The 21,846-nt window shown below is 63.2% G+C and overlaps 7 protein-coding genes across 7 annotated transcripts; 4 read left to right on the forward strand and 3 right to left on the reverse strand.

The window, feature by feature from the left end:
- Positions 1 to 99: 99 nt before the first annotated feature.
- RHTO_07867 (extracelular serine carboxypeptidase) lies at positions 100 to 2,251 on the forward strand (the record flags this gene model as incomplete). Its single annotated transcript, XM_016421522.1, has 6 exons — positions 100 to 861; positions 926 to 1,427; positions 1,488 to 1,610; positions 1,721 to 1,816; positions 1,883 to 1,974; positions 2,042 to 2,251. 6 exons carry the CDS (start codon positions 100 to 102, stop codon positions 2,249 to 2,251), a joined length of 1,785 nt encoding a protein of 594 aa, XP_016274115.1.
- A 1,733-nt stretch (positions 2,252 to 3,984) lies between these two features.
- Positions 3,985 to 5,520, reverse strand: RHTO_07868 (60S ribosomal protein l2; the record flags this gene model as incomplete). The annotated part of the gene is made up of 5 exons (XM_016421523.1): positions 3,985 to 4,005; positions 4,114 to 4,248; positions 4,365 to 4,487; positions 4,561 to 5,336; positions 5,454 to 5,520. 5 exons carry the CDS (start codon positions 5,518 to 5,520, stop codon positions 3,985 to 3,987), a joined length of 1,122 nt encoding a protein of 373 aa, XP_016274116.1.
- Positions 5,521 to 5,987: 467 nt separating this feature from the next.
- Positions 5,988 to 8,082, forward strand: RHTO_07869 (protein arginine N-methyltransferase 3; the record flags this gene model as incomplete). Its single annotated transcript, XM_016421524.1, has 7 exons — positions 5,988 to 6,174; positions 6,229 to 6,272; positions 6,333 to 6,432; positions 6,497 to 6,853; positions 6,918 to 7,161; positions 7,245 to 7,581; positions 7,645 to 8,082. 7 exons carry the CDS (start codon positions 5,988 to 5,990, stop codon positions 8,080 to 8,082), a joined length of 1,707 nt encoding a protein of 568 aa, XP_016274117.1.
- A 136-nt stretch (positions 8,083 to 8,218) lies between these two features.
- RHTO_07870 (Amid-like NADH oxidoreductase) lies at positions 8,219 to 10,395 on the reverse strand (the record flags this gene model as incomplete). Its single annotated transcript, XM_016421525.1, has 10 exons — positions 8,219 to 8,359; positions 8,423 to 8,614; positions 8,674 to 8,850; positions 8,910 to 9,263; positions 9,323 to 9,397; positions 9,479 to 9,782; positions 9,847 to 9,865; positions 10,066 to 10,076; positions 10,169 to 10,241; positions 10,332 to 10,395. 10 exons carry the CDS (start codon positions 10,393 to 10,395, stop codon positions 8,219 to 8,221), a joined length of 1,410 nt encoding a protein of 469 aa, XP_016274118.1.
- Positions 10,396 to 11,225: 830 nt separating this feature from the next.
- On the forward strand, positions 11,226 to 13,487 carry RHTO_07871 (MFS sugar transporter; the record flags this gene model as incomplete). Its single annotated transcript, XM_016421526.1, has 15 exons — positions 11,226 to 11,371; positions 11,431 to 11,605; positions 11,674 to 11,712; positions 11,786 to 11,824; positions 11,950 to 11,955; positions 12,020 to 12,026; positions 12,184 to 12,213; positions 12,276 to 12,281; positions 12,339 to 12,534; positions 12,606 to 12,745; positions 12,806 to 12,899; positions 12,956 to 13,107; positions 13,168 to 13,288; positions 13,354 to 13,370; positions 13,444 to 13,487. 15 exons carry the CDS (start codon positions 11,226 to 11,228, stop codon positions 13,485 to 13,487), a joined length of 1,212 nt encoding a protein of 403 aa, XP_016274119.1.
- An 877-nt stretch (positions 13,488 to 14,364) lies between these two features.
- RHTO_07872 (uncharacterized protein) lies at positions 14,365 to 15,275 on the forward strand (the record flags this gene model as incomplete). Its single annotated transcript, XM_016421527.1, has 5 exons — positions 14,365 to 14,497; positions 14,566 to 14,646; positions 14,714 to 14,814; positions 14,871 to 14,972; positions 15,030 to 15,275. 5 exons carry the CDS (start codon positions 14,365 to 14,367, stop codon positions 15,273 to 15,275), a joined length of 663 nt encoding a protein of 220 aa, XP_016274120.1.
- A 403-nt stretch (positions 15,276 to 15,678) lies between these two features.
- On the reverse strand, positions 15,679 to 20,982 carry RHTO_07873 (pentameric polyubiquitin-like protein; the record flags this gene model as incomplete). The annotated part of the gene is made up of 11 exons (XM_016421528.1): positions 15,679 to 15,996; positions 16,061 to 16,174; positions 16,230 to 16,652; positions 16,709 to 16,750; positions 16,817 to 17,081; positions 17,139 to 18,496; positions 18,554 to 19,243; positions 19,296 to 19,526; positions 19,589 to 20,390; positions 20,472 to 20,481; positions 20,574 to 20,982. The coding sequence occupies 11 exons, from the start codon at positions 20,980 to 20,982 to the stop codon at positions 15,679 to 15,681; spliced, it is 4,662 nt and encodes a 1,553-aa protein (XP_016274121.1).
- Between the last annotated feature and the right edge of the window lie 864 nt (positions 20,983 to 21,846).

Consider the following 21,846-nt stretch of genomic DNA (forward strand, 5'->3'; position numbering starts at 1 on the left):
TGAGCCAGTGTATGAAGCTGCGAGCTTCCAAGCGGCGAGCGGCGACTCAGTGGTCGCGGGGAGAGAGGCGGGACGAGGGGTTGGCTGGACGCAACCACGATGCGCACGGCTAGCGCGCTCGTGTTCAGCTTGCTGGGCTTTTTAGCACTCGCTGACCCTCTAAGCTCGAACGAACTCGCCAGCAAGGGGACGACGCCGGCACTTCCCCTCGGACTGTGGAAGGAGGCGAAGCTGCGTCGACGACACGACGATGGCGCTCGTGGACCGTGGGTGGACTCGCAGACCGGTCAAATACCCTTCCTGAGCCGACACGAGCCGAGCACGTCCTACCAGGAGCACTACTTCGACCAGCTCGTCTCGCACAACCCCCACTACCCTCCGACAACGCCTGACGAGACCTGGCAGCAGCGATACTGGTTCGACGCGACGTTTTACAAGCCTGGAGGGCCTTTCTTTCTTCTGGACGCGGGCGAGACGGACGGCGAGGGACGGTTGCCCTTTCTCTCGCAGGGTATCCTGCGCATCCTTTCCGAGGCGACAAATGGCATAGGCATCGTCTTCGAGCACCGCTACTACGGCAAGAGCTTCCCCGTCTCCAACTTGACGACCGACTCGCTCCGCTTCTTGACGACTCGCCAGAGCCTCGACGACGGCGCACACTTCGCTCGGAATATCGTCCTGCCCGGCCTCGAGAACGTCGACATTCAAGCAGGCGGCTCAACACCATGGATCTACTACGGCGGCAGCTACGCAGGCGCCAAAGCGGCGTTGGCGAGGAACCTGTACCCAGACGTCTTCGCCGGAGGAATCGCTTCGTCCGCTGTGACGGCGGCAATCGAGGACTACTGGCAGTATTACGAGGTGCGTCTGCGGGCATGTACGTGAGCTGTTGAAGATGTGCTGACCCGCAGCCCTCCGCTCGCAGCCCATCCGCCAGAACGGCCCTTCCGAATGCATCGACCGCCTTGTCAACCACACCTCGCTCATCGACTCGCTCCTCGCTCTTGAGCAGCCTGCCCTCACGAGCGCACTCAAGGGCTACTTCGGCCTCGGCAACGTCACCTCGGACGCCGACTTTGTCAACGCGCTTGCGATCCCGCTCGGCTCATGGCAGGCGCGGAACTGGGACCCGTCCGTCGGCAGCACGCGCTTCTTCGAGTTCTGCGACGCCATCACCGCCAACTCGTCGTCCATCTACGAAGCCGACCTCTTCCAGCCCGCCCAGCTCGCCGCCCTCCCTTCCCTCCCGAGAGACCCGCGCAAGGCTCTCGCAAGCTTCGCCGGCTACGCCTCGTACGTCCGTGAGCACGTCGCGACGCTCTGTCCGCCCGACACGGCGCAGGACGACTGCTTCGGCACGGACGAGTACAGCGGCGACGAGCTCGACGACTACGAGTGGAAGAGCTGGGCGTACCAGTTCTGCACGGGTGCGTGGGCGCGCTTTCTCTCTGCTCAGTTCGCTCGCTCACACGCATTTTCGTCCACAGAGTGGGGCTACTTCATCGGCGCGCCGCCCGACTCGGAGCACCCTTCGCTCGTTTCGCGCCTCTTGACGACCGAGTACACGAGCAAAATCTGCCGCAAGGCGTTTCCGCCCGGCGAGCTGAACAGTGAGTTGGCTCGACATCTTTGAGGCTGTGTCTTGGAGCTCGGGCGGCATGGCGCTCGAGTTGCCGCTGCGCCCCGGGACAGCGAGCTGACCTCTCCCTCTCTTCTGCAGGCGTTCCCAACCGCCCGAACGTCACGGCCATCAACCAGTACGGCGGCTTCAATTTCTCGTATCCGCGCCTCGCCTTCATCGACGGCAGCGAAGACCGTGCGTTCCGGGCTTTCGTCCTTTGCTTCCTTCTTCGCTCACCAGGCTCGCTCTCGCCGCCCGCAGCCTGGATCTACGCCACGCCACACTCGCCTCTCGCTCCGCACCATGGCCACCGCCGCTCGACCACCTCCGAGCCGTTCCTCCTCATCAAGGGCGTGCGTTCTCCCTTCCTTTCGCTTCCTTCCCTCTCCCTACTCACTCTCTACGCTCGCTTGCACGCAGGGCGTCCACCACTGGGACGAGAACGGTCGTCCGAGCCCGCCCGAGCCGGAAGAGATCCAGCGGGTGCATCGCGAGGAGGTCGAGTTTGTGCGGGCGTGGCTGGAGGAATGGAGGGAGGAGCAGAGGGAGAAGGAGAGGAAGCGAAGAGGGAGGTGGAGGTGGCGAGGCGAGGGAAGGGGGAGGCAGAGGGAGAGGGCGAGGTGGGCCTAGAGGAAGCGGGAGCGGGAGCGGAAGCGGGAGGTCGTGGGGGCTGCTACGACGTCCTCGACGGTTGACAAGACGCCCTCGACGGTCGACAAGCTCCCCGTTGCGGCATCGGCGAGCAAGGCGGCGCCTACCGTTCCGTCGACGAGCGACACCTTCGCCGTCCCCGCCCTTCCCTCTCGCCCTTCGTCTCGCCTTTCCTCCGCCGCCCCTCGACCACGTCCGACCGCTCTGACCGCTCACTCCAACGCTCCTTCCGCCGCGAGCTCGCGCGCGAACGACTCGAAGGATCTGCAGCTCTTCCAGCCTCCTCGCACGCCTACGTCCGCGAGCCTGCACGGCAAGAGTACCGTCGAGCTTCCGAAGCCTCCCGCCGCTGAGCCAAAGCCCAACGCGCTCAAGCGGAGCCTCTCGATCAGCCCGCCGCCCGAGGGCACCAAGTACCGCACGCCGAAGGGCTTTGCCGCCGCCGAAGCGAAGCAGAAGGCGAGTAGGGCGGCCGGCGGGAAGGAGCGCAAGGCGGAGCGCAAGGCGGAGCGCGAGGTCGAGCGCAAGGTCGAGCGCAAGGGGGCGAAGGAGCTGAAGGGTGCGAAGGGCGCGAAGGAGGCGAAGCGGAGGAAGGTCGACGACGACCCTCGAGCGTCAGCTTCGACCTCGACAGCCTCCTCGACATCTGCCGCGCCCTTTGCGACGCTCGACGTCGTGCCCGACAGCGACGAGGAGCGGCGCATCAAGGAGCCTCTCTTCCGCCCGCCGTCAACGTTGAGCGCGACCTCCAGCTCGCTCTCCCAGCTTCCGTCTTTCCGCACCCTCACGCCGGCGGAGCGCAGCGAGCGCGAGGAGGAGCGGCGCAGGGTGGCGCAGGCGCAGCAGCTGCTCGTGGAGGAGCAGGCGAAGCGCCAGGGCGAGGAGGAGAGGAGGAAAGAGGCCGAGCGCGCCGAGGCGGCGAAGAGGCTCGCCTACAGCGGCAGGAGGGTGTCGGCGCCGCTCCCCTCGACGCAGCCACAGCACGAGGAGGAGCAGCAGGACGAGCAGGACGAACAGGACGAGCAGGACGAGCAGGAGGAGGTGCCCGAGCAGGACGAGCAGGCGCAGGCGCGGGCGTGGGCGTGGTGGGCGCAGCGAAGGGAGCAGCAGGAGGCGAGCGGGAGCGCCTCGACGACGAGTGCGGTCGCGGCGGCGGCGGGCCCTTCGAGCGCCAAGGCCGCCTTCGACGCTCCTCCTCCCATCGCCCCTCGCGCCATGAGGGAGGAGCGCGAGGTGCGAGGGCCCCGCCGCCGCCGCGAGAGGGAGCGGGAGAGGGAGGAGGAAGAGGAGCGCGACTTCCGCGAGCAGGGGAGAGGCAGCGGGCGGCGCACATTCCACAGCACGAACTCGTACACCGTGCTCTCGACCTACTACGGCCCTCCCTCGCGCTCTCGACGCTCTCGCTCGCGCTCGCCGCATTCGCGCTCTCCTCCTCGCCGCGGCTCGACGGGGTGGCTCCTGCAGCACGCCCGCGCACCCTCGCCCCCGCGCCCGCCCTCGCACTTCCCCTGGCCGCCGCCCGCACACCTCCCGCCACGCCCGAAGTGAGCGCACACTCGCACCCATGCATAAATAGGCACGCTTGTTGAGGAGGAAAAAGAGTAGAGAAGGCAACGTTTCCCTCACGCCCTACGGAGAGAGGAGAGAGAAGTCGACCGCTTGCCTGCCTCGCCTCGAAACCGACCTCCACAAAGGGCCTCAAGCAGGATCGCCTAGGCCGAGAGGAGGGTCTCCTGCGCGTGAGTAGGGCGAGCGAAAGCGTCAGCGAGCGTCCACGATCGAGTGGAAGCGAGCACGAGGCGATGAGGGCGAGAGAGCGAAGAGGAAGCGCGCGAACGCACCTTGAAGCCCTTGGAAGCCTTGACCTGCTTCTGGGCGTGGCCCTGCTTCTTGCCACCGGCAGCGGCGCGCTTCTCAGCGGCAGCAGCGATGCGCTTGGCCGAGGCGGCGTAGGGGTTCAAGCGGGCGAGGATGGCCTGCGCGCGAGAGGAAGCACAAGTCCGAGAAAGGAGGTCAGCTCGTGTACCGCGGAGTCCGAACTGCACCGCCTCCAGCCTCGAGAGCTCGAGAGAGCGAGGAAAGCGCGACGCACAGCGTTCTTGAGGGGGTTCTTCTTCTGGCCCGAGGTCTTCTTGGTGCGCGAAGGGCCGGCCTCGCGAACGACGGCCTGGACCTCAGCGGAGTTGATGACGGCCGAGATGTCGGTGTTGGTGACCTGCGCAAAGGCGAGCGAGAGCGTCAGCGGGCGCGGAAAGGGAAGAGAACTAGAGGGAGACCGGGAAACGCACCTTGTTGATCGGGAGGGTGTAGCCCGACTTGAGGGCCGAGCCCTTCTCGTACGTGCCGTAGACCTCGTCGAGCTTGGCAAAGGCGCCAGCGGTCCAGATGACGAATCGACCGAGGTGTCCACCGGGGGCGAGCTGGAGGAGGTTGAGCGAGCGAACGTTGGCGGTCTCGACTCCGGGGATGTTGCGGAACGCCTTGACGATGCCGTTGTCCTCGTTGTAGACGACGAGGGGACCACGGCGCTGGCGGAAGCGGCGGTTGCGCGACTTGCCGCGGCCGGCACGAACCTTCTTCGAGGCGATAACCTTGGCGACGTCGGCGTGGGCCTGGAGGGTCTGGAGAGCGGCGACAGCCTCCTTGGTCTTCTTGATCGACTCGACGTTGTCGGCAACGACGAGGGGGATCTCGGCGACACCCTCGATGCGGTGTCCGCGGGCGAGGACGAGCGAGGGGAGGGCCGTGGCAGCGACGGCGGAGACGGTGGCGAAACGGCGCTGGTTAACCGCAACTTTGATGTGCCACTTACGCCAGATCTTGGTCGGGGCGAACATGCGACCGCCGCGGCACATGTTACCGAAAGCGGCCTGACCCGAGCGGTGCGTTCCTCCACCTCCGACACGCGGGATACGAGCGACCGCGCGACCGGTTCCCCAAGACTCAGCCGAGGTCTGGTGTCCAGCGTTCTCAGCAACGGCGTAAGGCTGCCTGCGATTCTTGGCAACGCTCTTGTGGATCTGAGCGACGACGTCGGAACGGATGGGGGCGGTGAAGACGGCCGCTGAGGAGGCGAAGGGACAGGGAGGGGATGAAAGGGTCAGCAACGGTCACCGAGCTCCCTACTGACATCCCGGCGCGAGTTACGAGTAGACGAGGCCACAGTAGATGAGAAACTCACGGAGCGGGAGAGTGCTCGACGACTCGCCCTCAAGGGCACGAACCTGGACGACGGGACGGGAGGCCATTCTGTGAGGGGAACAGAAATCGTAGCGAGGCGGATGGCGGATGGCGGCAGGCGAGGCGGTAGATGGCGCGAGTGGTGAAGCGAGGGAGGGGGGAAAAGGTTAGCGGGATGCGCAAGCGAGATGGGGGCTGCTCCTGCGCTCGTTCGTCAGCCCGTCCTGCCCAACCGATCCCTGTGCATTATCCTGGACAACCAGCTGTCCTCCGCTGAGCCTGTCGCTGGCGGTGGTGCCGTGCTGGTGCGAGTTTGCGCCGTGCTCGCCGTCGAGGTGTCGTCGCTTCTCCGTTCGAGCGCGGGTGGGCAGCGAGTGCCAGTGAGAGTCCAGCAGTAAGCTCACGCTGTCGGCGGGTGGTCGGGGTGGGCGGGGAGGGAGGGAGAGGGTGCTGCAAGGAGGCAAGCGAGCGACCGCGCTCTGGACGAAGCTCACTCCGCCTACACTCGCTCGCTCACCGCTCAAAGGGCTGCAAGATGGCCAGCCAGACTCACTCAGACTCGGGTTCTGACTCGGACAACACCTGGGACGACTGGGACGACGGGAACCAGCCAGCGCGCTCCCTGTTTGAACCCGCCGCCGAATTCCCCACCGCGTGGCTCGCCCTCGACCACGACAGGCGCACTCACGGCGTAGACCTGCCCTTGCTTGCATCCACTCTCGGTCAGTCCCGCTCGAACGGACAAGGAACGACGAGCTGACGCCGTGCGCTCCCAGACTTCTTCGAGCGCATCCGCCTGATCAACTGGATCCGGGCGACCGTGGGTCTCCCTTACCCTGCACCGTCAATAGGACTACGCTCACGTTGATATCACCCACAGAACCCGGACCCGGCCTCGCTGCGCCGCCTCGACCGCAACGCCGCCTTCCTCGACGACGACCAGTACCTCAAGCCCGTCCTCGAGGATGACGCTCTTCTCCGTAATTAGCGCTTATGGGTTCCGCGTGGAGCGCTCCGACTGACGGACGCTCCCTCGCCACGCAGAGGTCGACTTCGACACCCTCTCTCTCGACACTCCCCCCTCCGGCGCCCGTCCTTCCTCCTCTGCCGCAGCTCCCTCCTCCTCGAACCCTCCCATGCCCTCAATCGACGACCCTCTCACCCCCTCCGACCTGATCGAGACTCTCAAAGCCCACCTCGCCGATGCACAGGCTGCGAACGAGCACTTGCGACGGATCGTCAAGGAGCGATTGGGTGGCGAGATGGGACTGGGAGAGGGAAACCGGTTGGGAGAGGTCGTCGAGGGTGTGGAGAAGGTCAGCGTCAAGGGGAAGGAGAAGGAGGGCGGCGAGGCGGTTCATAAGGATGATGACCACTACTACGAGTCGTACCAGTACAACGGTGCGCGACGAGCCGTTCTTCCTCCTTTCACGCTCGACCTGCTAACTCGTGCGACGACCCCCAGACATTCACGAGATCATGCTGAAAGACCGCGTCCGAACTCTCGCCTACCGCTCCTTCATCCTGCACCCTTCCAACGCCGCGCGCTTCAAGGACAAGGTCGTCCTCGACGTCGGTTGCGGTACGGGCATCTTGAGTATGTTTGCGGCCCAGGCGGGAGCGAAGAAGGTCTATGCGGTCGATGCGAGCAATGTGGCGTTCAAGGCGATGCGGAACATCAAGGCGAACGGTTTCGAGGGCGTCATCGAGTGCGTGGCGACGTTGCCTCCGTTCCCAATGCTCGCGACCGTCCGGCGAAGGTGAGCTGACGAAAGGGATCGGCGCCTTACAGGGTCATCAAGGGCAAAGTCGAGGAGATCGACCTGCCTTCAAAGGTCGACGTGATCATCTCGGAGTGGATGGGCTACTGCCTCCTCTACGAATGCATGCTCGACTCGGTCCTCTACGCGCGAGACAAGTACCTCTCCCCGTCGGGCCTGATGGTGCCCTCGCAGACTTCGATCCTGTGGAGCGCCTACGCCGGACAGGGTTGGTACGACGACCGCGTCACGTTCTGGGACGAGGTGTATGGCTTTGAGATGAAGGCCATGAAGGAGAAGATCGAGGACGAGGCCATTATCGAGGTCATGGATGAGGGCGAGGTCGTTTCGAGTGAGGTCTCGATCGCGGTGGGTGGCGCATTCTTCCTCGCAATGCAGCCCGGAGCTGACACTCGACATCCGCTCCCGCAGGACATCTATACGCAAACCGCGACTATTGCCTCGCTCTCCTTCACCTCGCCCTTCTCGCTCCCCATCACCCGCGCACCCGCCAACACCGACTCCTCCGCCCCCTTCACCATGTACGGTTTCCTGGCGCACTTTGACACCTACTTCACCTCCGCCCCTCGCCTCGCTGACTCGTCCAAGCGCGCCTCGTCCGTCTCCGGAGCAGACGGAGAAGTCTTCTTCACGACAGGCGCGTGGTCGACCCCGACGCACTGGAAACAGACGTTCTTCCTCCTCCGCGAGCCGATCCAGGTTCGCGTTGGAGACAAGGTCGAGGGACAGGTCAAGGTTGGCAAGAATGAGGACAACTCGAGGGAGTTGAGCGTCGAAGTTGTTTGGAGCGTCATCGGCAGCGAGGGGGAGAAGAGGAGTGAGGGCGTGCAGGCTTGGAAGGTGCGGTGAGTGCAAGGGTGCGCGGCGGTAGATGAGCGCGATAGACGGTTTCTGCTGCAACTTCTCGAGTGTTGTATGACCAGCACACGCCCTCCTTGAGAGCGTTACCACTTCACTACATAGTGAACTTGATAGCTACGACTGTCTACACACTCACATCGGATGGGTCGGCGCCCATGCGCTCCCACACGACCTTGTAGTACCCGTCGACCGGCCCGTCCGAGCCCGTCTGCACGACCGTCTCCTTCGCCTGCATGTCCGGCAGCAGCTCCGAGACCGAGTGCCGCTACGCAAGGAGCACGAGCGCAAGCATCAGCACGAGCAACGACGAAGGGACAGCGCAACGCACCAGTCCAAGGGTGACCTTGATCTGCGGCGGCGTCTTCTCGTATTCGACGAGCTCTGGCTCGCTCATGCGCTCATCCTTCGCCCGCGCGGCGTTAAGCGCGTCCGTCTCGATGCAGCACATGATGTTCTGCGTTGCGAAACCGGCTTGGTTCCAGCCTGTGTGGCCGGCTTTGATCACACCTGCGTTGGCGACCTGCGCACACGAAACTCGGTGAGCCGGAGAAGCGAGAAAGGGAGGAGAGGGAGACGCACATCGCCAATGGCGTAGACATTCCGCTTGACCTTCTCGCTCAGCTTGTCGGCGTTCTCGACCTTCGAGACGTCCACCTGCAGCGTCGGGCGAATTTCGATGTAGCCCCACTCGTCGAGCGTGTCGGGGAGGAAGTCGCGGAAGAGCTGCGAGTTGGGCTTCTGGCCTGTGCAGCGGAGCTGCGCCATAATGAAGGGTCAGCAGGAGGGAAAGCGACAGAGGGCAAGTCTGCACGCACCAGCAGATCGTACGCGACCTCCCGCCCGTCCTTGAACTTGAGCGTCTTCATCGTTCCCGGCTTGTCGTCCTTCGCATCCGGCAGCTGCACCCGCTCGCCCAGAACAACCTCGACACCGAGCTCCTCCATCCTTCGCAGTACCTCCTCATGCACCTCTTGCTTGTAGAGCGGGAGGAAGCGGTCACGCGAGTGAACGAGGGTGATGCGCTTTTTCGGCGGTGGAGGGGAAGAAAGGAGCGAGGCGTTGGACGGGTTGTTGTACAAGTCGGCGATGTCGGACGCGTATTGGATGCCGAGAGCGCCGCCGCCGGCGATGAGGATCGACGAGGCGGATGCGATGAGCTGTTGTTGCGACTGCAGGAGGGGGGAGGATAAGCGAGAGATGGAGTGCATCTAAGACCGCCCGTGCGCACCTCGAGGAAGGCGACGCCGTCCTTCTTTGTGCGCGCTGTTGTCGTCAACGGCGGCGGAAGTGTGCAGCCGAGGGCCTGCGCGCACGGATTGAAGACGGAGGCGAGGCGAGATGTCAGTATGCTCGCCCTCGCAAAGCCGGCTGGAACAAAGCGCACATAGATGAGGTAGTCCCACGCAAGTCTCCGCGTCGCCTGCCGCCTCTCTCGCGGCGACTCGGCTCCCAACTTTGCCTTCTCCAGCTCATTCGTCAACTTTTCCACCTCATCCTCATCTCCACCGACGTCCCGCTCACTCTCGAGCAAGTCACGATCGAGCTCGATGTGCTCGTCGGTGATGGCGGTGACAGAGGCGTGAATGATGACATGGCGAGCGATGGGAGCGGGAGCAGGAGGAGGCGCGGGGAGAACGCCGCCGTAGGGGATGAAGACCTTCTGGGCGTGGCCCGGGACGACGCTTACTCTGCGAGAGGACTCTTGTATCAGTCGAGCAGGGCTAAGGCGAGCGGAAGGCCAGCAGGACGCACCGCGGGTGAAGGTAGAGATCTGGAAACGAGGGAGCAAGCGGCGAGTTAGCAGCTTGTCCAGCGGCCCCGGGAGATATTTGCAGTGATCACACTCCGTCCAGAAAGACGGTCCCAAACGAGGAACCCACGAAGGGCCCGGAATTCGCGAAGCAGGATGACGACAAAAGCAGAGGGAGAGAACGGAAGCAGGGCCAGAAGCAGGACGAGCAGTAGACGCACGGTTGAAGTGACTGTACGCAGCGAAGAGCACATCAGGTCAGCGGTCCCTTGCGACGAACGGAGAGCGACCCGCGGCGCCACCCCTCGACGAAGGATCACGCACCTCTGCCGGTCGACAACGACCACACGGTGGCTCGGCGGTAGAGTGCGGGCAAGCAATTCAGCCGCGTGCGAGCCTGTACGAGCAGGTCAAGCCGGGTCAGCACGCGAGGACAACGCTGCCGAGGTTCTTGGCGGGCGGGCGGGAGAAGCGAGCGTCGGCGCACCTGCGTAGCTCGCGCCCAGCACAACGACGTTCCTGGCGGCCGATGCAGCGTGTGTGGCACCCATGGCGGTCACAGCGAGCGGAGAGAGAGTGAGACGAAGGAGGAAGAGATTATCAGATCGGGCGAGGAGCCGCATCGTCCGCCTCGCCCCGAGCGCGCGCCAAGCTCGCTTTTGACTCCGCCGGAGATCTCGGGCGAGGCTGCCGGGCGTGGATCTCGCGAAACAGCTCGGTGGAAACGCAAGAGGAAAAGCTTCAGTCGCTCGAGACGAAAGGGTGGGTCCCTGCGAGCGAGCAACTTCCTTGCCGTCGCCGGTCTCTGTGCAATGCGTGCATAAGACAGGAGCAGCGGGAGCCAAGAAAGGACTCAGCAAAAAAGCGATGCACTGGCCGGGAATCGAACCCGGGGCTAGACAACGTCGAGCTGTAAACAACTTGGCAATGTCCAATTTTACCACTAAACCACCAGTGCTTGTGGGTGGCCGAGCAAGTTTTACAAACAGCAACCCCTCAATAGCTTGCGGCCTCACTTCGAGCCTTCCGCTGTTCCGGCCGACAAATGAAGGCCCCGCGCAATCTGGGCACAGAGATCGCGCTCGCCTCGTCGTCGGAAGCCACCTCCCGCGCGCTCGCTTCCGGACCTTCGCAAGGTGGCAGACTCGCGGCGTTTCCTCTCGTCCTCGCCGCTGAAAGGGCTCGCGCACAGGCTCAGTCCTCGCACAGAACGGGCTGGGAACCGCCGAAGTCCCGTATGGAGCCCTTCGGAGGCAGGCAACGCGGGGCCGTCGTCGTTTGAAGTGACTTCATTGTTGCGAAAGATCGGCCGCGTTCCCGGCAACGCTGGCGGCCGCTTGCTCGCTCTTCGCTTGGTGACACTTCACTCGAACGCTGCACGATGACTGCCGAGAAGGAGAAACACAGCTTGCGGCAGCTCGCCTCCCACGATTCGCACCGCGACAGCGGGTCGCTCACAGAAGTCGGCAGCCGGACAGGGATGGAGGCCCGCAAGAAGGAGAACCAGCTTCTCGCCAACCCTCTCATGTGCGGTCGTTCGCGAGCTGCGAGACCCTACGACGACGCTGACAGTCGTCGCCGCGCAGGAACAAGTCGGAGAGCGAACTCTGCCGAGACGTCGACGAGTTTGTCGAGCGTACGGGAATGACCGACATCCGCAAGCTGCTCTACCGTGCTGCGCTCGTCGCTCAGGACCGCCACAACTTTGAGCGGCTCCACCAGCTGTCGGAGGAGGAGAAGGTCTTCCTGCGCGAGGAGAAGGTTTGTTTGCGACATCGCTCGTTCCCTCCCGCTTTCTGAGCGGTGTTGACGTCTCTCTCGTGTCACAGACACACAAGTGGCGACAGACCAAGACGCTGTACTGGCAGGTGAGTCGCTCGAGCCGTTAGAGAGGGTTGGCTTGAGGCGGACATTCGCTTGCTCACGCCCTTAACGTCGCAGATCTTCATGTGCAGTATGGGCGCCGTCGTACAAGGCATGGTGCGTCCACCAAGCCCGCTGGCGAGATCCCGCCTGGAAGACTCGGAGTGTTGACCATCGTCCTCTCTCTTTCCCTTCCTTCCTTCTTTCCTTCCTCTTGCTGCCTGTCGTCTTCGTTCTCGCAGGATGAGGTGCATATTGCCCTTATGTCACGCTTTACGTGGCGTCCTTTGACCTCTTCCCGTGTGCGCGCAGACTGTCAGTACGTCGCAGGATTGTCCTTCACCTTGAAACCTTTCGCTCTCGACCCTCCGCGGGCCACGTCCTCCCTTTCTCGCTCTTCTGCCGACCATAACCTCTTGCTTTCGCCCTCGCGAGTCCCAGGGACGTTGCTGACCGGTCGCAACGTCCTCGTACAGTCAACGGCGCAAACTTGTACTACCCGAAACGTGCGTCCTGACTTTCAGAAGGCCTTAGACGTCATATCTGACCTCCTTCCTTCCCCTCGCAGAGTTCGGTAAGCCTCCGGTCGCAGAATCCGATACTTGGTCTCGCTCACCTCCTCATCCCGCAGGAATCGGCGCCAAAACCCGCCACGACACGATCCTCGTCGGCCTGGTCAACGCCGCGCCGTATTTGTGCTCGGCGGTGTTCTCTTGCTGGCTCACGTACCCGCTCAGCAAGTACTTGGGACGTCGAGGAGCGATTTTCTGGAGTACGCTCTGCGCAGGTTTGGGATGTATCTGGGGCGCCCTTACGAACACTTGGTGGTGCGTTGCGACGTCTGCTCCACCCTGAACGATCCAGCTCTGCGAGTGCTGACGGCAAATCCATCGAATAGGCACCTCTTCATCTCGCGCCTCTTCCTCGGCCTTGGGATCGGCCCGAAAAGTGCCACGGTCCCCATCCTCGCCGCCGAGATCTCGCCAGCAGCGATTCGCGGCTCGCTTGAGATGCAATGGCAGACCTGGACCGCTTTCGGTCCGTACCGTCCTCCTCTGCCTTCGCAAGTTTGCGGCTAACCCGCTTCATCGCCCGCAGGGATCATGCTCGGCACCGTCTCGTCCCTCATCTTCCAGAACGTCCCCGACAAGCCTGGCATCACCGGCCTGAACTGGCGTCTCATGCTCGGCTCGTACGTCCTCCCTCTCGCTTTCAGGGACTTCGCCGCTAACTGTTTGCTTTCTGCAGCGCATGCCTGCCCGCCGTCATCGTCTGCTCACAAGTGTACCTCACTCCCGAGTCGCCGCGCTGGCTCATCGGAAAGGGCCGCTACCAGCAGGCATACGAGTCACTTCAGAAGTTGCGCCGCAGCGACATCCAGGCCGCCGTCGACTTCTACTGTGCGTCGACCTCCAGTGACAGCTTCAGACGCTCGGCTGAATTGACCCGTCCTCGCGCAGACACGGCCAAGTGCATCGAGGTCGAGGAGGAGATCCGCTCGCACCGGAGGCGGTCTCGCTTAGTCGAACTTTTCACCGTCCCGAGGAACCGCCGTGCTGCTCGCGCTGCCGCAGTCGTCATGTGCGTCCCTCGGACCCAGTCTTTGACGAAGCGCTCGCTGATGAGGGAGGACTCGACCTTCCCAGGTTCATGCAGCAGTTCTGTGCGTTGGCTTGTCCTCTCTCCGCTTCGCCTCGCAGTGTGCTGACGACTCACGCCTCGTATGTCCTACCCAGGCGGTATCAACGTAAGGCAGCGTCTCGCAGGTCGCTCGAGTTGACCCCATGCTGACTTCTTCCCCTCCTCCTCCTCGCTCCGCCTCACCTTCGCCCCGCTTCTCCCTGCTCCTATCGCTGCGACGCAAACAGGCCATTGCGTACTACTCGTGCGTACCACGTCGAGGCGATCCTATCGCTCCTCGCTGACTCGGTCCTCCTCCCCAGGTCGGTCATCTTTGAGAACGCGGGAACGTCGGAGACAACGAGGAGAGAAGCCGCAACGCATGCTCTCTTTCACGTCCAGCGGAACACACAGCACTCCGCGAGACTCTGCTCGCAACGTTCACACCTCGCGACCTTCGCAAGCCGTGGCTCGCTCCCTGTGGTCCACCCTCATCGCCCAGCTATCTAGCCGTTTATTTTCCAGCTATCCCTGCATTACTGGCCGTGGCTGGCAGACACCTGCTGTCCGTCTCGAAGTGAGGATTGTCGACTTGCGCCGCTGGCGCCTTCGCAACGCGCGACGGGCTTTCTCCCCCTTCTTCTGTAAAAGCGAAGACGCGTCACTGAACCCGCTGAGGCCTCTCGTACCCTTCTTTGAACGCTCGTATGGTTTCCTGCACCTGCTGCTCCGCCTTGACATGCTGACGTCGACCTTGACTGCCTGACCTCCTTTCCCCGCCGCTCCTCTCTCTCTTCCTCTCACCACTCACTCACACTCGCACACATTCGGTGCGCACTCTTGTCCCTTCTAATACCACCACGCAGCACAGTGGCTCACGTCCGGTCCGACTGCAGCGCGACCCGCGACTCCAGTGACTTCCACCTCAAATCGACTGCCAACTTAGCTTTCTCGACTTGCCAAGGTGTGTCCGCCCAGCGCAGGCTCTCCTCTGCACCAGCGCGCGCTGACAGCCCGTTCCGCCTCGCTTCCTCAGCATGCCGGCCCAGGTCTTCCACGACGAGCATTACCGCTACCTCTACAAGAAGAGGCTTAGGAGCATCCAGTGGAACGACATTGCGCCTGGTTTCAACAGCCGCTATGGACCGCTCAAGAACGGCGGCACCGAGGGTGAGCCCGCATCCCGCCTTGCCCCGCGCCACGGCGAATCGCTGACTTTGCCCAACATCGGCTGGCAGAGTTCGACGGTCGCGGTCTCAGTGCGCAGTGGCACCAGGGTGTCAAGTACGGGAAGAACAAGTACGGCGTTGGCAAGTACTGTACGTCCCCATCGTCTTCGGGTCGTCTCGTGCGCCGTCCGCTGATCGCCGCGGCACTTGTGCACAGTGAAGAAGCTTGAGAAGGCGCTTGCCAAGACGGACCACTCCCGTCGCTCGACCGCAGCCGTGAAAGCTGCTCAGGCGCCCGCTCGCCAGGCCTACTACCAGGTGCGCGTCCCTCTCCAGCTCGCTCCTGCTCGCAAGTGCTGACCTACGTCTCTTAGTTTATGTCCAACACTGCCGCCGAGGTTCGCGAGGAGGCTGAGGAGAAGAACGAGCGTCCCAGCGGCTTCGACGTCCATTCGCACGCCAACAAGGCCTACAAGGTACTTTTCCCTTTCATCCTTCCCTCGCTATGCTGATAGGCGGGTGGCCATCTCCAGGACTACAAGGAGAAGACCTCGCACTCGTCGCGCCACGACAACCACAAGCAGCTCGGCGAATCGACCTCGAGCACCGTCCCCGCGCGCGACGGACCGGTCGTCGGCTCCTCCTCCTTCCGCAGCCACAGGCACCAGTTGGCTACGCAGAAGAAGATCATCCAAGGCGCCTTCGACCACCCCGACGACATCGGCCAGACGAGCGAGACCGGCGACGGAATGTCGACTCTCGACGCGCTCCTCGGTTGAGACCAGTCCAACACTTTTGCTTGTTGAAGCCGCTTGATCTGTTCCTCACTCTACTCGCCTGTCCCCCCTCCCCAATGTTGTATATCGCCTAGTAGTCGGGCAGTCGCGGACGACGGTGAGGTCTGGACTGGGAAGGTCGCTTGTTACGCTTTCGCTTCTCTACTGGTGCGCTGACGGAGAGGGCAGCAGACTAGATTACATGAGTAAGGCGCGTGAGATGTTTGCGACGGAAGCGAGCTGCGCCCGAGCTACGCCGGCGGGCGAGCCTCCTCAACTTGACGACTTTTCCGTTCGTCTCTCCTTCTTCGACGGCGAGGAGAAGGCAAGGTTTATGTTGAACACAGGAGAGTAGATGCAACCAGGCGAGTACAGCTGATCAAGCGCGAGCGCTCTCCGCGCAAACTCATCCCTCCGTCTTCGCCTGCTCCTCTTCCGTGAGCGCCCGCGCCTTCCGCACGGCCCTCAAAAGCTCCTCCTTCGACAGCGGCGCGCGTCCGAACTGAGTGAGCTTTGCTGGACAGCTCATCGAGTCGCCGCGGATCCAGATGGCGCCCTCCTGCTCGAAGATGCGGAACAGCTTGTTCTCGACGACGCCGTTGTCGGACCTCAAACCGAGATTCGGCATCTGGCGCGGTACTATGTTGAAGACGCCCGGGTTGCTGCTGAGGCCGACTGCTGGGTCGGCGTAGAACTGGAGGACGCCGGCGCTGGTGGAGCAGACCTGCAGGAGAGGGATAGAGTCGGCTTCGCTCCTCAACGGACAGCAGGAAGGAGTGTTTACGCACAGGGATGCCTCCTAAGTACGGATAAGGCTGCTCCAGCGCCCACTTGTGCAGGGCGGACGACTCGCGCGGCGCTTCGATGCGCTCGAGATCTTCCCCGTGAACGGCCTTCGCAAGCTGTCAGAGTGATGGGTTAGCAGGCGTGTAAAAGAATAGGATAGGGATTACGCACCATGGCGCTCCGCTCCGCATCGGTGAGGAAGGCCTCGGACGGCCCCTTGATCTCCGTCCAGAACTCTTCAAGTTCGAGCGTCTTTGTGACGAGGCGCTTGATCGATCCGCCGGTCATGAACTTGATGTCGAGCAGGGATGCGCCGGGTTTCGAGTCGTCCCACGTGTCCGTAAGCGGGTCCTTGGGCACCTGGAGGATGATGTCGGCGCCGCGAACACGCAGGATAGCCGGAACTTTGGCCTTGCCGCCGGACTGAGGTGCATCCCGAGGTGCAGACGACGCGCGGTGCTCGAGGACTTTGGCGAGGTTGCCGTTCTGGCGGAGCGAGATCCATGTGAAGTCGACTCGGCGCGAGCCCGCAGCTTGCGTACTCGGCGTGACTAGCTGCCATGCGTGCTGGCTGGGGGCGTAGAAGAAGTTGAGCTGTGGAGAGGGGCCTCGTCAATCTCCTTTTCTGCGCCAGCACGGTGCCGTCTCACCCGAATCCCAGACGTGAAGAGCAGTTCGACGCGCTTGGCGAGCTGCGGGCGCGAAGAAGCTGTTGTCAGCATGTACAGTCTTGGCGATTGGGGCGCGCGCATACGCACGCTTTGCGCCTGCCCTTTGTGTGTCAGGGCGAACTTGGCCTTCATCTCGCGCAGGAGGGTGTCGTAGGCTGACTTGGCGAAGCGAGCAGGAGCCGAAAGGCGCCGCATTGCGCCGAAACGTTTGTGAGCAAGGTCGGGCGCGAGCGCGTGACGATCCCAGGTCGCGGAAGAGATGGGCGGAAGCTCCATTATGCTCAAGCGCTCCGTACCGTCCGATGCTGCGGACGCGAGGACACCAAAGAGCGGTTGACCGGGAACTTGCAGCCTATCGGGAAAGATTCAGCTGGATCAACGGATTGGAGGAGTCGAGGACGGAGTGCACCTTTTAGAAACCGCGACGAACGCCAGCTGAGCACCCGCAGTCGCGTGATCGCCTCGCCGCGCCGGTGATGCCGTTCCCTTCGGAACGTTCAGGGCTGCTCGGCCGATGTCCTCCTTGTTGACAGAGCGTCCCTTGTCCTTGAGGAATTGCGCGCCGAGGGCCTTGGCCTCCTCCATGGACTTTGCGAGTCCTGCGGCGACGGAAAGGACAATTTTGGAACCGTCCTCGCTTGTAAACTTGATGGAGGTCTCGACGATAGTGCCGATGCGGTACGTGGGCTTGTCGAGCTGCCAGATCAACCGGCAGACACCGTCTCGTCTGCCCCAATACGTCCGCACCTTGTTCAGGCGAGGTAGAAGCCGAGGAAGAAGATAGGAGCGCTCAAGGGCGCGGCGGTAAGACGGTGGGACGCGCGCGAGCCATTCGGAGACCGACTCCTTATCGCGCGGCTGATGCCGGTACGTCCAGCCGGTTGTGTTGATGGCGGCCGACTGAAGGGACGATATCAAGTCGGCATCGGCGAGAGTCTTTGAGTTGTTGTAGATGGCGACGCGTAGGCGACCGAGTTCCAAGTCGGCGAGCGTCTTGGTCCGAAGGTGGACGACGACGACGCCGGCCATAGTCGAAAACTTCTTCATCCGCTCCAAGTCCCACGATCGGTGGCCGTCTCGTACGCCGCGAGCCTGTTCCGGCGAGGAGAGGATGTTGGCGACGATTTCGTGCTTGTTGTCGCCTGCAAGGTAACGCCGCACGCGAGTCCCGATGCCGTCAAGCAACGGGTGATCGGCCACGAAGGCAGTCCAGCCATCGACGGCTATGTGGCAATCGACAAGGTGAGCGTTTTCGAGGAACGAGAAGGCGCTTGCGAGCACCCCGTCACGTCCGACGGTGGTGGTCCCGCTGATGGGGTCGTAGTCGGCGATGGGAAGCGGGGAGGGGAGAAGGGGTGGGATGCGGTCGCATGTGTAGTGCAGGACGAGGCGACTTGTGTCGCTGTTGCCGAGTTCCACGAGACTTTTGAGCATGGCGTCGCATCCGAAGAGTGCCCGGGTGTCTTGACGTGCCGGGCAGTCTGTGTCGGATCTGGTTGTCGCCTCACTCGGGTCGCCATCGTCGTCGTCGTCCTCCTCCTCCTCCTCCGTCCGGCCTCCCCGCCCGCCACCGCCGCCACCGCCGGCCCCAGCAAGGCGACCCCTCCTCAACAACCGGAAGCGCTCGAGCGGTTGACCACCTCCGTACGTCGTCCGCACCTCGACGTTCTTGAGAATACGCCTCGTGGCCTGGCGCAAGACCTGGCGGGTCTCCTTCTCGATATACGTCTCGGCATTCCAGGGCGGAGGGTCAGGTAGGGTAGGCAGCTGCTCGTGCAATGCGTCAGCCTACATTCTGGAGCCTCATGTAGGCGGAAGCCTCACCTCGAGACGGGCAGGACGCTTCTTTGCCCTCGAATCGCCGGCGTCGCCCGAGTCCTCTGCGCCGTACTCAAGCTCCCTCGTGTACAGACCGTACAGCTCCGTCTCGTACTCCACGTCGCTCTCGTCATCGTCTTCTGGCTTGATCTCCGCGAGCTCCTCGGTGACGAGTCCTGGGAGGGACGGCACGGTCCCGGGCGAGCCTGAAGGTGCGGCGGACCTCGAAGTCGAAGTTGAGGCGATCGGGGTGAAGTCGAGCACGATGATCTCGTCGCTGTCGTCCGGAGCGGAAGGCGCCGAAAGCGCACCGGAAAGACGAGGCGGCTCGCTGAGAGACGGGGCGGGTTTCGCGTCGCCAGTAGTTGCGTGCGCCGGACGGGCCGACCTCGATCGATGATCCAGTGACGAGGTTGCAGCTGGAACGACGCCGGCACGTGGAACGGTCGCTGAACCTGGCGAACTCTTCGAGAGCAGTCGCACGATTGATTTCGGGGCCGAGGTATCGCCGGGAGTGCGAAGCCATACGAAGACCGTCAGGCCGGTGCCCTGCGAGTCGTTGAGTAGCAACTCGCCGTCGGCGAGCTCCTTGTCGGGCGCGATGAAGAGTCTGAGCTGGTCGACGGTCCAGCCGAACTGCGCTTCGAGCTTGATCTTGAGATCGCACGCCGTCTTTACGCCCGCGGTTGAGACGCGCTGCGGCGACCTAGATTAGCGCAGAGACGTGTGTGGAAGGCCGGGAACTCACCTTCTCTCCGCTTGTCGTCAGCAACCTGATGTCCCCCGCGCCGCCGCGTAGGCGCAAGACGAGATGAAGGGTCGAATCCCTTTGAACCTTGTAGTCTTCGAGCGTGCGGCTGTCCTCGAGCTGCTTCCCCGCGAACATGAGCCGCTGCTGGTCGGGAGGGATGCCCTCCTTGTCCTGGATCTTGGCCTTGACGATGTCGATCGTGCTGGAGGACTTGACATCGAGAGTGATCTGTGTGAGCAGAACCAAGTCAGCCCGGAACGTCTGAGACGCCATTTCTAGCCCAGACGCACCGTCCTTCCTGGCAAAGTCTTGACGAAGATCTGCTTCTGGTCGACGTCCGGCACCTTCTCCAACTTCATATCGTGGTCGCGACGGAACATGCCGGCGAGGATTCCGGCGACCTGCAGACTGTACCCGATGAAGTTGCGGATCGAGCGGGTCATCGAGAAGGCGTCGCCGGATGAAGGGGACATGGCGCCGACTGTGAACCTATCGGTGGCGTAAGGAGCAGGCGTAGGAGCGAGACATGCGTCTTGTACCGGGCAAGATCCTGGCGCTGGACCATCGTACATCGCCACAGCCTCGCCGCCCGTGACCTCCGTTTCCTTTACGGCCATAGTCGACCTGGTCCCCGATCCCGGCTTGTTCCCAGCGCTCATTCCCTCGCCATTACCGCCCTCCTCCGAACCCGGCGCCGCCTTCGTTTCCTCCCTTCCCACTTTCTCGACCCCCATCTCGCTCGTCGTACATCCTTCCTGATCGCCCTCGATGGTCCGCTCATCATCTTCGACAATCTCGTTATTCGACCCTTCGCATCCTGCACTCGGTCCCTCCCTTGCTCCCGCTGCCCTCGTCCTCTTTCCCTGGGCCGCAAAGCGTCGGCTACCGATGACCTTGGCCGGTTGAGCCCGTCCGCCCCAAGCGCGCCAGATTGCTGCGATGCGGTCGTCGTGAGTCTGCTCGACTTTGGATGGCGACACGGTGGGTGACGAGGCCTTGGCGGCGGGCGCTGAACTTCGGCGGCGAGAGCGACAGCGGCCGCGGTGTCGGCGGAGGATCTGGCGGAGGAATCGCAGGATGTCGCGAGAGTCGCTGTAAGAGCGGTCTCACAAGCATGTCAGCGCACCTTGTTGTTGGTCAAGGAGAATCTCGATCTGTGGAAGGATGACTGACTCTTTCCCGTCTGCGCGCGACACCGATACGAGTCAATTTCTATCGCTCGATAACTCACCTATGCGGGCCTGAAGGAAGTTCGCGATCTGCGAGAAGACGCACCGTTCTCCGGACGCTCGGATTTGCCTTCCTCGCCCTCTTCCATCTGCCGGTCTTCTCCGTCTGCTCTGTCCGCGGGTCCAGTCTCTCCCGTCTCCGTGGAAGTTGTATGCGGCTCCTTCGCCGCCGCCTGGATCGCCTCTCCCTCCTCGGCTGCTAGCACTGGTCCTCCACAGTCCTCTTCGTCAACGGGCGTGTTCAGGTTGTCAAGCGGAGTGGCGTAAGTGTCGAAGGAGATGTTAAGCGTGTCGAAAGTAGCAGGCGCAAGCGTGAGAAGCGGAAGAGACGTGATGCGAATAAGCGGGGGAGGGGTGAGGTCGGGAGGGGGTGGGCGACGCTTGCGCCTGCGCTTGCGGGCGCGAGGCGGGGTGTGGAGCTTCCCGTAGGAGCGACGCCTGCTCCTGTTGGCCATGATGCCGGTGGACGGGTGAGGTCGAGGTGAAAGCGATGTCCCGCTCGTCGCGAGACGAAGTCGACCTCAGCCACGACACGCTGCGACGCTGGAAGCCTCCCGGAGACTCGGTCTCGTTGCACAGCGACTGTACAAGGTCAGCGAACCTTGCCAGACCACGCTCTCACTCGCTCTTCCGCCTCACTCACCGCCTCCCCCATCCGCTTCGGCTCAACCACTGCACCCGCTCTCGCACGCTCTTCACCGCTTCGCTGGCCCAACTGCACATCTCGACTGGCTCTCCTAGGAGGAAAGAGTGGACACACGTAGCGCAGGACCGCCACGGCTGAGCGGACGGCGGCCACAGCGGTATTGCGCCTCATCGGGATCGGGTTCGCTGGGCTGGGGCGTCGCTGGCTCGCATGGTCGCTGGCGGATTGGCGGGCGTCGGGAGTCTGTGTTCGGTTCGCGGGGCAGGCTTCGATGCGGTCGGATTGCGATGATGCGGCTTCTCGAGGCTATGTTTGGTGAAGTCGAGGGCGAACGCGTCTAAAGGGACAATCGCGCTTGTGCGGTCGAGATGGCTGTCGACTAGGCATTGAGGGTGATGCTGCATGCTGGCGAGCGCCGGGCTGGCGAGCGCCGGGCTGGCGGACTTCGCAGGCGGAGCAAAGGGTTGTTTGTCGAGGTTCGGGCGGGAGGATCGACTGCAGCGCGACGAGGACGGTATCGCTGAGAAGAGCAGTATCGCAGGCTGCGATGGCAATCTGTTGGAGTCGTGCGCGTCACGAGGAGCCCGCACGGACGGAGGGTGAGCGGTGAGCGAATGCGGATGGCGAGCAAGCCAGCCCAAGTCCGATCGAGCTCCGTTCCCCGGCCCGCCCC

Source organism: Rhodotorula toruloides (genome assembly GCF_000320785.1).
Source record: "Rhodotorula toruloides NP11 unplaced genomic scaffold Scaffold8, whole genome shotgun sequence".
Taxonomy (NCBI): domain Eukaryota; kingdom Fungi; phylum Basidiomycota; class Microbotryomycetes; order Sporidiobolales; family Sporidiobolaceae; genus Rhodotorula; species Rhodotorula toruloides.